Here is an 11,346-nt window from a genome sequence, read left to right on the forward strand (position 1 = left end):
CCAATGAGGATACAAAGATTACTGTCAAGGCCGCAGCAATTTCCTCCCTTGCCTCCCTCAGTATTCTGGGGTAGATCCCATCAGACCCTGAGGACTTATCTACTTTCATGCTGTTTAAGATGCCCAACACCTCCTCCTTATTAATATCAACATGACTCAGAATATCTATGTACTCTACCCTATACTCCTCATAGAACATAGTGCATAAGGAGGCCATTCGGCCCATCGGGTCTGCACCGACCCACTTAAGCCCTCACTTCCACCCTATCCCCTTAACCCAATAACCCCTCTTAACCTTTTTGGATACTAAGGGCAATTTAGCATGGCCAATCCACCTAACCTGCACATCTTTCGACTGTGGGAGGAAATCAGAGCACCCAGAGGAACCCACACAGACACAGGGAGACCGTGCAGACTCTGCACAGACAGTGACCCAGCAGGGAATCAAACCTGGGACCCTGGTGCTGTGAAACCACAGTGCTAACCACTATGCTACCTTGCTGCCCCTCATCCACCAAGTCATTCTCTTTGTGAATACTGAGGCAAAGTATTCATTTAGTATCTCGCCCATTTCCTCTGGTTCCATGCATTGATTCCCTCCAATATCCTTGAGTGGCCCTTACTCTGGCTACCTTTTTGATCTTTACATGTGTATAAAACACCTTGGGATTTTCCTTAATCCTCTTTGCCAACAACATTTCATGACCCCTTTTAGCCTTCCTCACTCCTACCTTGAGTTCCTTCTGACTTTCTTTTTATTCTTCAAGGGCTTCATCTGTCCTAAGCCTTTTAGACCTTACGAATACCTCCTTTTTCTTTTTGACAAGGTTCATAGTCTTGCTCGTTATCTAGGGTCCCTATACTTGCCTCCCCTATATTTCATCATCAGAGGTACATGCCGGTCCTGAATTATAAACAACTGACATTTGAAAACCTCCCACATGCCGGATGTTGATTTTCCCTCAAATTCTCTCCAGATCTTACCTAATGCTGTTGTAAGTAGCCTTCACTCAGTCTAACACCTTCACCTGAGGATCACTTTTGTCCTTATCCATAAACAACTTAAAACTTACATAATTATGATCACTGTTCCCGAAATGTTCTCCTACTGAAACTTTGATCACCTGGACAGGCTCATTCCTCAGCACCAGGTCTAATATGAGTTCCCGAGTTGGGCTTTTTACATATTGTTTCAGGAAACTCGCCTGGACGCTCCTTAGAAATTCTGCTCCGTCCATGGTCTCTAGCAGTGTGTCCAGTCAATATAGTAAAAGTTAAAATCTCCCACCACAACAACCCTATTGTTTATGTATCTTTCCAAGATCTGTCTGCATATCTGCTTCTCTATCTCCCGCAGGCTGTTAGAAGGTCTGTCGTAAACACCCAACATTGTGACTGCATCCTTCCTACTCCGAGCCCATATTGACTCGCTGCCTGAACCCTCCAAGGTGTCCTCCCTCAGGGTAGTTGTGATAATCTACTTAACCAATAATGCAACTCCCTTTTGCATCCCCCTCTATCCTGCCTGAAGCATCTAAATCCTGGAATCTTTAGTTGCCAATCCTGTCCCTCTTTCAACCAAGTTTCTGTAATAGCAACAACATCATAATTCCACATACTAAGCTCTAAGTTCATCGTACCTGAAATACTCCTCGCATTGAAGCTAATGCATTTCAGCCCACCAGCCCGCTGCGTTGACCAACCACTCCCTGCCTGCTCTTCCTCTTAATCTTACTGGCCTTAGTCTGTAGCTCTACCTCAGTTATTTCTCTCGCTGACTGACTGCTCTGGTTCCCACCCCCCTGCCATACCAGGCAGTTCAATCTGTTTCTCTGCCTTCCACTTTTCTCCTTATTAGCTTTCGTTTCTAACCCCTCCTTACCATCCTCTGACTTCCTGCATTGGTTTCGATCCCCCTGCCACATTAGTTTAAAACCTCCCCAACAATGCTCGCAAACAACCACCCTCGGCCATTGGTTCCAGTCCTGCCCAGGTGTAGACAATCCGATTAAAAAGAAAAAAAATTATGAATGGCATAGGGAAGGTAGACAGGTACAAGTTATTGCTCCTAATTGAGGACATAGATTTAAGATTATTGGTAAATGAGTTAGGAGTGGACATGAGGAAAATAGTTTTCACCCTGAGGGTGTTGGATGTCTGCAATTAAGTGGCTAACTTGCTGGTTGAGACTGAAATACTCAACAGACATGATGGGCTGAATGGCCTCTTTCTACACCAAAACTTTCCTATGGTTCTATCACCAGCATCATACTAGTAATTTTATATTGCATCTTTTCCACATCCTCAAAGTAGTTTTTATAATGCAGATACTAAGTATACGAATTCACGACTCCTACTTTTTTTTTTGCATTCAGTAGAAATGAAGTTTAACTTTGTCAGGATGTAAAATAAATGACTGGTCCATTATGTGCCACTGAAATTGAATTTATATTCCCAATGTTTGTTGTACAGAAAACCTAGAATCCCATTTTTTAAAATCTGCCACTCGACACTTTTAGATATTTATCTGCATCTAACTATTCCTCAAGATCACTTTTATTTCTCTACTCAATTCAGAGTTTTACAGTTTAGGTCATAATTCTATCCTACCTTCTTTTTCTCAGAATGTACCACTTCACTTATGTTTGCTATACATACAATTTTTAAGTTTCATGTGACATTTATGCTTAATGTTTTACAAATAGTTTTTATCCCAAACGCAAAATTAGAATTCTAGAAATCTGAAATTAAATAGAAAATGCTCTGGAAATACTCAATTGGTCAATTGGTATTGATCAATTGGTATCTGTGAGGCTGAAACAGGGTTAACATGCTAGATCTTTCCCTTTATGACAGGCCATTTCCCAATGTCATGATCGCACTTCCTGAGAGGCAGTACCTGTCCACAATACATTCATGATGGGATGTGGGGAGTAGAGTCAAGGTCAATGCCTCCCGAATCAGATCAGAGATGAGAAAGAAGGCAGATAGTTTCCTTCAGCAAATTGGCACCAAATCTATCAGTTTGGTCTCTCATCTGAGTTGGGAGGCTCCCTAATCCATCATGTCCCTTCCATTTATCAAATCCTTGCCCCCTCCATGTCATCTCAATACACTCCTATACTCCCTCCATATTCCGCATTCCCTCATGTTCCCTCTATACTCCATATTCCCATGCATCCTCATCCCCCATATCTATTCATCCAGTAGAGCCCTATAATAACAATAGGAAGTCTTTGAGATGTTCATGAAACTTGAAATAAACAAAGAGCTATTCAAAAATGTTTTCTAATATCTTAATCCTCTCAGGAACTCATAAAACTATCATTCAATCAGGGATCAGTGCTGGGACCTTTGCTGTTTGTAGTATATATAAATGATTTGGAGGAAAATACAACTGGTTTGATCAGTAAGTTTGCGGATGACACAAAGATTGGTGGAATTACGGATAGTAATGAGGATTGTCAGAGGACACAGCAGGTTACCGATCAGTTGGAGACTTGGGCGGAGAGATGGCAGATGGAATTCAATTCAGACATATGTAAGGTAATGCGTGTAGTGATCTTTACATGGGTGTGTACAGAAGGGGCTGATGGGTCATCACTGATGGGGCAGCACTGGCGTGTATAAAAGTGAAAGCAAGCAGCCCTCTGGCCTCTTGGGTGGATTAGACTGTGAGGAGAACAGAGGCATAGATTTAGCTCAGGGCTGCCAGTGTGGTCAGGCCTAGTTGTAGTGTATAGAAAAGTTGTAACCTTTCTACTAGTAGAGTTCTTAAAGTAAGAACTCATGCAGTTATTTAAGTTGTGTTGCTCAATAAACCTTCTGTAAAACTTCTGGACGACTTTGAGCCTTTTTCCAAAGCCTCTACTGTAACTGAGTTGAGTAGCACAGATTACCTGCCTTACAGGTAACAGAACATGGTAGCAGGTTGGCTTTAATTGGACAATACTAGAAAAATTAGGGTAGAGACCATAAAGAACCAAAACAAGCAGAAAAAATAACGGGCCGGCCGCTCGACTGTGGAAAACTTCACAGCATTTTGATTCCAAACAACCTACTGAAGCGATGGGCCACACACGCTACTTCCAGAGTTGCTGAAAATTACCGGTAATTTAAATAGTAACTGGAAAATGTATAAACAGCAGCTTCAAATATACATGGCAGCTACTGACGAAAAATACAGCCTCCGATGGGAGAAAAATTGGAATATTACTCTCAACGGCAGGCCGGCAAGCTGTAGACATTTATAACTCTTTTACGTATGGTGACAATGAAGATAAAACTAGCTTTCAAGTGATAATGGCAAAATTTCATGATCACTGTAAATCACAGCTAAATCATGGAACAATGTAACAGATTCCAAAACAACGGGGAGACTATCTCTAATTTTGTCACAGGTCTCCGCTTGCTAACACAAGGTTGTAACTATGCTGATGTAACAGTCTCCATCATCAGGGATCAATTAATCTATGGTCTCTCAGGTGAAAATTTAAGGGAATCATTAATGCAGCAAAATGATTTAACTTTAAAAGCTACCATAGCAAAATACTTACAGCAAGAACAGAAAAAACAGCAGTACCTGGAGTTTCTTGAGAAAAAAAACATGGAGAAACTACTCCACGAGGTAGAAGATGTTAAAATGGTGGCCTCTCCTCACAGGCCTTCTTTTCCGGCCGCTGGCGCCCATTACAGCATGTCTGTGCATGCGCGCAGTTAGGAGAAACGCGATCACGCAAGATCCCGGCATGCGCATGCGCAGTATGTAAAGTACCAAATGTTTCCGACCACAAAGAGTTCCACTCCTGAGAGAACACATACGGCGTTAGATTAATAAATGCCACAGAGGAACCGCATGAGCTGACCACACAGCCTCAATACGTGCATACCATTGAATCTACAAGCGAATGGAGTGCCACGGTGCAAGTGAACAACTCCCCAATTACGTTCAAGCTTGACACGGGAGCATCCGCAAACTTGATGACAAGCAAAGATCTCGCATTCATCCCAGGGACATACAAGATGATACCTGCTGCATGCAAGTTCACAGACTACAATGGCAACCAGATCACCTCGAGGGGATAATGCCACTTACAAGTAGTTAATAAGAAAGTCACGAAAGGACTACGTTTTGAGATCATGGACGACAAAAGAACGTCGCTTTTAGGTGTTCAAGCCTGCAAGGATTTGCGGCTGATTCAAAGGATTTTCATGAACACGGTTGACTCATCACGACTGGCCGATGCCATCCAGCTGCTTCTCAGTGAGTATCCTGATGTCTTTTGTGGCATGGGTATGTTACCCTACAAGTACAAAATCCTGATCAAAGACGATGTAACACCAAGTTCATGCACCAAGGAGGGTACCAGCTCCGTTGCGGGACAAGCTAAAAGCAGAACCCCAACGCCTCCAATCTCAAGGCATCATATTACAGGTCTCACAGCCGACTGACTGGGTCAAGAAGCCGTCCGGTGAACTCAGAATCTGTTTAGATCCCAAAGATTTAAACAAAAACATTCGCAGGGAACACTACCCTATCCCCAAGCGAGAAGAGCGAAATGACGAAGGCTCGCATATTCACCAAACCTGATGCCTCACAAGGCTTCTGGCAGATGCAGCTCGATGATTCCAGCCGACTGCTGTGTACCTTCAACACACCGTTTGGACGATATTGCTATAATCGTACGCCTTTCGGGATTATCTCTGCATCCAAAATATTTCACAGAATTATGGAGCAGATGACGGAGGGCATTGAAGGCGTCCGCATATATGTTGATGACATCATAATATGGTCAACGACAGAGGAAGACCACATTACTCGGTTAAAACAAGTCTTCCAAAGAATCCACCAATTTGGGCTGAAGCTCAACCAAGCCAAGTGCACCTTCACACGTTCATCTCTGACCTTCCTGGGTGACACAATATCAGAGCATGGGGGTGAAGCCGGATTCTGAGAAGATCGCGGCAATTCAGACCATGCAGCGGCCACGTGACAAGAAAGCGGTACTCAGGTTTCTTGGATTCATCAACTTCCTGGGCAAGTTCATATCGAACCTAGCAGCACGGATGATGGCGTTACGATAAGTGATAAGGAAGGACACGGAGTTTGACTGGACTCCACGCCACCAAGATGAGTGGGTGGATCTGAAGCACCAATTGATGGCAGCTCCAACGCTGGCATTCTTCGACCCGACAAAACCCATAAAGATCTCCAACGACGCCAGTCAACATGGAATTAGTGCGGTGCTACTTCAACAGAATGACCAGTCGGACTGGGTCCCAGTGGCTTATGCTTCTCGAGCGATGACCGCCACGGAGTGCAGGTATGCACAGATAGAGGAGGAGTGCCTGGGATTGATCACGGGTATAACAAAATTCCACCACTATGTGTATGGTCTTCCCACATTTCTAGTGGAGACTGATCATAGGCCACTGGTCAACATTATCAACAAAGATCTCAATGACATGACGCCAAGCCTACAACGCATGATGATTAAGTTGAGGAGGCACAACTTCACGCTAGTCTACACTCCTGGGAAGGACCTAAGAATAGCTGACACCTTATCCCGAGCCATTGATGCTAACAGTCTACCTCCGGCTTCCATTAATGATGCAGAAGCTCATGCACAGTTGTGCAGGGAGATACTCCCGGCAACGGACGAGAGGCTGCAGCAAATTCATCAGGCGACACGAGAAGATGCGACCCTGCTCCAGGTCATGCACAACTTTCAGCATGGTTGGCCAAGAGGGCGGTGCCCACAGTTCCAAAACGATAAAACTGAACTGTCCGTGGTGGATGTCATCATACTGTAAAATTACAGAATCGTCATTCCTCTGGCGCTCCGGGCGGACATGCTCCGCATGATTCATGAGGGGCACCTTGGTGTCGAGAAGTGCAAAAGAGCGAGGCAATCTGTGTACTGGCTTGGGATAAACTAGGACATAACAAACATGGTGCTCACATGTGACACGTGCCAAAAACATCGACCGGCACATTGCAAGGAGCCACTCCAGCAGCATGAGATCGCTACTTCACCGTGGGACAAAGTTGGCACCGACTTGTTTCATTCCATGGGTCAACATTATGTTCTCTCATAGATTAGTACTCCAACTTTCCGGAGGTAATGAAACTCCCGTATCTCACATCGCCGTCAGTTATCAAAGCCTGCAAGGAAACCTTCTCGAGGCATGGCATCCCACAGACGGTCATGTCCGACAATGATCCTTGCTTTGCAAACTGGGAGTGGTTGGAATTCTCAAAAAAATACAACTTCAAGCACGTGTTGTCGAGTCCACACTTTCCTCAATCGAATGGCAGGGTGGAGAAAGGTGTCCACATTATTAAGCAACTGATTAGCAAGGCCATTGACTCGAATTCCGACATACACTTAGCTCTATTGTCATATCGTTCATCGTCTTTGAGCTCTGGGCTGTCACCGGCTCAAATGCTCTTCAATCGAGATGTGAGGACAACGCTACCGGAGTTACACTTCGCTAATCCAGATCACTCGCCAGTCCTGGACAAGATGTGTCACCAACGTCACGGACAAAAGCAGCACTATGACTGGCATGCGAAAGTGCTGCATCCGTTAGCGATCAACAACATGGTTAGATTGCGACACCCTGGTGGAGGTTGGTCTAACATGGCAATGGTGCTCCACCAAGTATCGCCACGATCGTATGTTCTGAAGTCTGATGATGGAATACTGTTTTGACGCAATCGGTGAGACCTGCTGAAGGTTCCACCTCATCATCCTGTATTTCCGACGTTGGATCTGCAGGACTCTGTCATGCGACATCCCGGGACACCAGCAGTTGGTGCCCAAATGGACATAAAAACCTCTGGGTTTCCATGCCCACTCAGGAGATCTACCCAAATCAGACGTGCACCCAACCTTCTGAACTTGTGAACATGAACTGATACAATCATTGCTCTCTGTTCTGTATTTGTGTATGAAACTAACTGTGTTTGATTTTTTTAGTTACAGCTCTGTAACTGTGAAAAAAAAGTGAAAGATGGGGATGTCGTGATCTTTACATGGGTATGTACAGAAGGGGCTGATGGGTCATCACTGATGGGGCAGCACTGGCGGGTGTAAAAGTGGAAGCAAGCAGCTCTCTGGCCTCTTGGTTGGATTAGACTGTGGGGAGAACAGAGGCAGAGATTTAGCGCAGGGCTGCTAGTGTGGTCAGGCATAGTTGTCGTGTATAGAAAAGTTGTAACGTTTCTACGAGTACAGTTCTTAAAGTAAGAACTCACGCAGTTATTTAAGTTGTGTTGCTCAATAAACCTTCTGTAAAACTTCTGGACGACTTTGGGCCTTCGTCCAAAGCCTCTACTGTAACTGAGTTGAGTAGCCATGATGTGGAGATGCCGGCGTTGGACTGGGGTGAGCACAGTACGAAGTCTTACAACACCAGGTTAAAGTCCAACAGGTTTGTTTCGATGTCACTAGCTTTCGGAGCGCTGCTCCTTCCTCAGGTGAATGAAGTGTCAGTGTCTATATGCGCGATCTTCCTGGAGATCCTCTCCACTTTGAGCCGGCAGTTTGCGGTGTCGACGGTAGCCATGATGTGGAGATGCCAGCGTTGGACTGGGGTGAGCACAGTACGAAGTCTTACAACACCAGGTTAAAGTCCAACAGGTTTGTTTCGATGTCACTAGCTTTCGGAGCGCTGCTCCTTCCTCAGGTGAATGAAGTGGTCTGTTCCAGACCACCTGCTAATGCTCGCATTCCTAGCATTGTTTGGCATCTTTGAATTTGTCTATATATGTGTTTCTGGAACAGACCACTTCATTCACCTGAGGAAGGAGCAGCGCTCCGAAAGCTAGTGACATCGAAACAAACCTGTTGGACTTTAACCTGGTGTTGTAAGACTTCGTACTGAGTTGAGTAGCACAGATTACCTGCCTTAGAGATAACAAAAAAATGCATTTTGGAAGGTTGAATACAGGTGGGAAATATGCAGTAAATGGCAGAACCCTTAAGAGTATTGACAGGCAGAGGGATCTTTTGTACAGGTCCACAGGTCACTGAAAGTGGCAATGCAGGTGGAAGGTAGTCAAGAAGGTATACGGCATGCTTGTCTTCATTGACCGGGGCATTCAGTATAAAAATTGGCAAGTTATGCTGCAGCTATAAAGAACCTTAGTTAGTCCACACTTGAAATATTGTGTTTAACTCTGGTCGCCACACTACAAGAAAATGTGGAGGCTTTGAAGAGGATACATAAGAGGTTCATCAAGATGTGGCCTTGTACAGAGTGCATTAGCTATGAGGAGAGGTTGGATAAACTCGGTTTGTTCTCACTGGAATGACGGAGGTTGAGGGGCTGATAGAAGTTGACAAAATTATGAGGGGCATGAACAGATTGGAAGCTTTTTCCCCAGGGTGGAAGAGTCAGTTACTAGGGTACATAGGTTTAAGGTGCAAGGGGCAAAGTTTGGAGGAGCTGTGCGAGGGAAGTTTCTTACACAGAGATTAGTAAACAAATTGCCGGAGGAGGTGGTGGAAACGATACGGTAGTGATGTTTAAGGGCGTCTTAACAAATACATAAATAAGATGAAAATAGAGGGACCCCAGAGTGTAGGCGTTGGTTCAGTCTTGGAGGGCCTGTTCCTGTGCTGTACTTTTATTTGTTCTTTATTCTTTGTTAAATTACAGAGCTATTCAAACTTTGCTTGCAGAAAAAATGTATTCCTTTCAAGTGTTCAAAAATTGTCACAATAGACAAATATCCATTCCTAATCAAAAACAGATAACCACTCATTTAAGTATTAATCAAAACAAAGTTCATAGTTCCCTTGACAATATTATCAACTGTCATGTGAGAGTACCTTTAATAAATGGGTGTGTATATACATATCTGTAGTGAGTGTACCTTTAAGAAATGGGTGTTTACAACTGCAGTGATGTCAGAGAGTGGGTGGAGCTGGGTTGTATGTCAGATTTTTACTTTCGTTTTAGGCTGTTTGCTGCAGGGTGTGTTTTAGTTTCGTTTTCAGAGCTGGATAGCTGCAGTCACAGCCAGAAGGTGTATTAGAGTCTCTCTCTGTAATCTAAAGACTGTAAATCGATCCTGGTGATTTAAAACTAATAACAATAATGACTTTAACCTGATGTGCTTCTGGTAAAAGGTGTTTTAAATCTTATGGATGTTAAAAGGAAAGCTTAAAGGATTACTTAGTGTTGTATTCTTTGGGGGTTGTATTTGAATTAATGGTTGCTAAGATGTTCACTATATGTTTTAAAAAGGTTAACTTGAGTTCATAGAATAAACATTGTTTTGCTTTAAAGAAATACTTTTCCATTTCTGCTCTACCACACTTGTAGAGTGGGCCATGTGCTCCCCATACCACAATCTAGTAAAAATTGTGGGCCAGGTGAACTCCATAAAACACTTAGGGTTCTCTAAACCCTGGCCCATAACACAACTCCTTTACAAACACTTTAGAAATACACTCAAGTCCTATCTCCAAATTACCTGTGTCCTTTTTGCTTCCTTTTCTTTTACAGTCGTTGATTTTAACTTAGTTTGTTCTTGTTTTGCTTTCAGATGGCAGCTGTTCACCAGTTTATCATTCACACATCCTCAAGACAAATATTTTGCTTCTTTGCTTGTCCCATGACCACTTCATTTGTCCTTGCACTACAAAATCTATTATTATTTAATCTCTCTCGTCTTCCACCCTATCCTGGACTTTCCATTTTCTTCTTTTATCACGACCCATCACCCCAATCCCAACATCCAAACTTGGCTTACTTAAAACCTGTTACATTTCTAACTTTCCATTGTTCTGATGAAAAGTCATGAACCTGAAATTATAACTTCACTTCTCCTTTCTCATATGCTGCTTGACCTAAGTATTTCTAGCATTTCTGATAAATGCGATGAATGTAAAATAGTAAATGTCTAGTTTATATATAAGGCAGTTGTTTTACATTTGGTGCCTACTATAACAGGTTATTCAACTACAGGATTTTTGTACCCGTGTATGATGTCTCTCAGCAAACTCTGGTGAGGCCAGGAACATTGGCAGCCATTTTCTTTCCATGCGTGCTTTTACATATTTTTGAATCTCAATTAGAATATCTGAAGACAACTTATCATGGAGCAACTTGCCCCATCCCCCAGCCAACTTCATCACCTAGAGAGAAGAATGACATATATGTTTTTTTTGTTTCCTAAAATAAATGCAATATGTTATTGATTTTCACAATAATAGAGATAACTTCAAAAATGTGTACTTTCAGTATGGAGACTGTACATGAGCGTGCTTCTCATACAAAGTTGTTTAAATATGCCCAAATTCCCAATATGTGGAAGACAGAAGGTAAGGAAAA

General features: G+C 43.3%; 1 protein-coding gene across 1 annotated transcript in view; it reads right to left on the reverse strand.

Moving 5' to 3' along the window:
* The window catches only part of LOC140405573 (regulator of G-protein signaling 22-like), an 88,175-nt gene extending 77,042 nt beyond the window's left edge, over nucleotides 1-11,133 (reverse strand). The window contains exon 1 of the mRNA XM_072494130.1: nucleotides 10,992-11,133. Within this exon, the coding sequence (XP_072350231.1) occupies nucleotides 10,992-11,057 (66 nt within the window). The 5' untranslated portion in view covers nucleotides 11,058-11,133. The remainder of the gene's footprint in view (nucleotides 1-10,991) is intronic.
* Between the last annotated feature and the right edge of the window lie 213 nt (nucleotides 11,134-11,346).

This window comes from Scyliorhinus torazame, unplaced genomic scaffold, assembly GCF_047496885.1.
Source record: "Scyliorhinus torazame isolate Kashiwa2021f unplaced genomic scaffold, sScyTor2.1 scaffold_83, whole genome shotgun sequence".
In the NCBI taxonomy this organism is placed as follows: domain Eukaryota; kingdom Metazoa; phylum Chordata; class Chondrichthyes; order Carcharhiniformes; family Scyliorhinidae; genus Scyliorhinus; species Scyliorhinus torazame.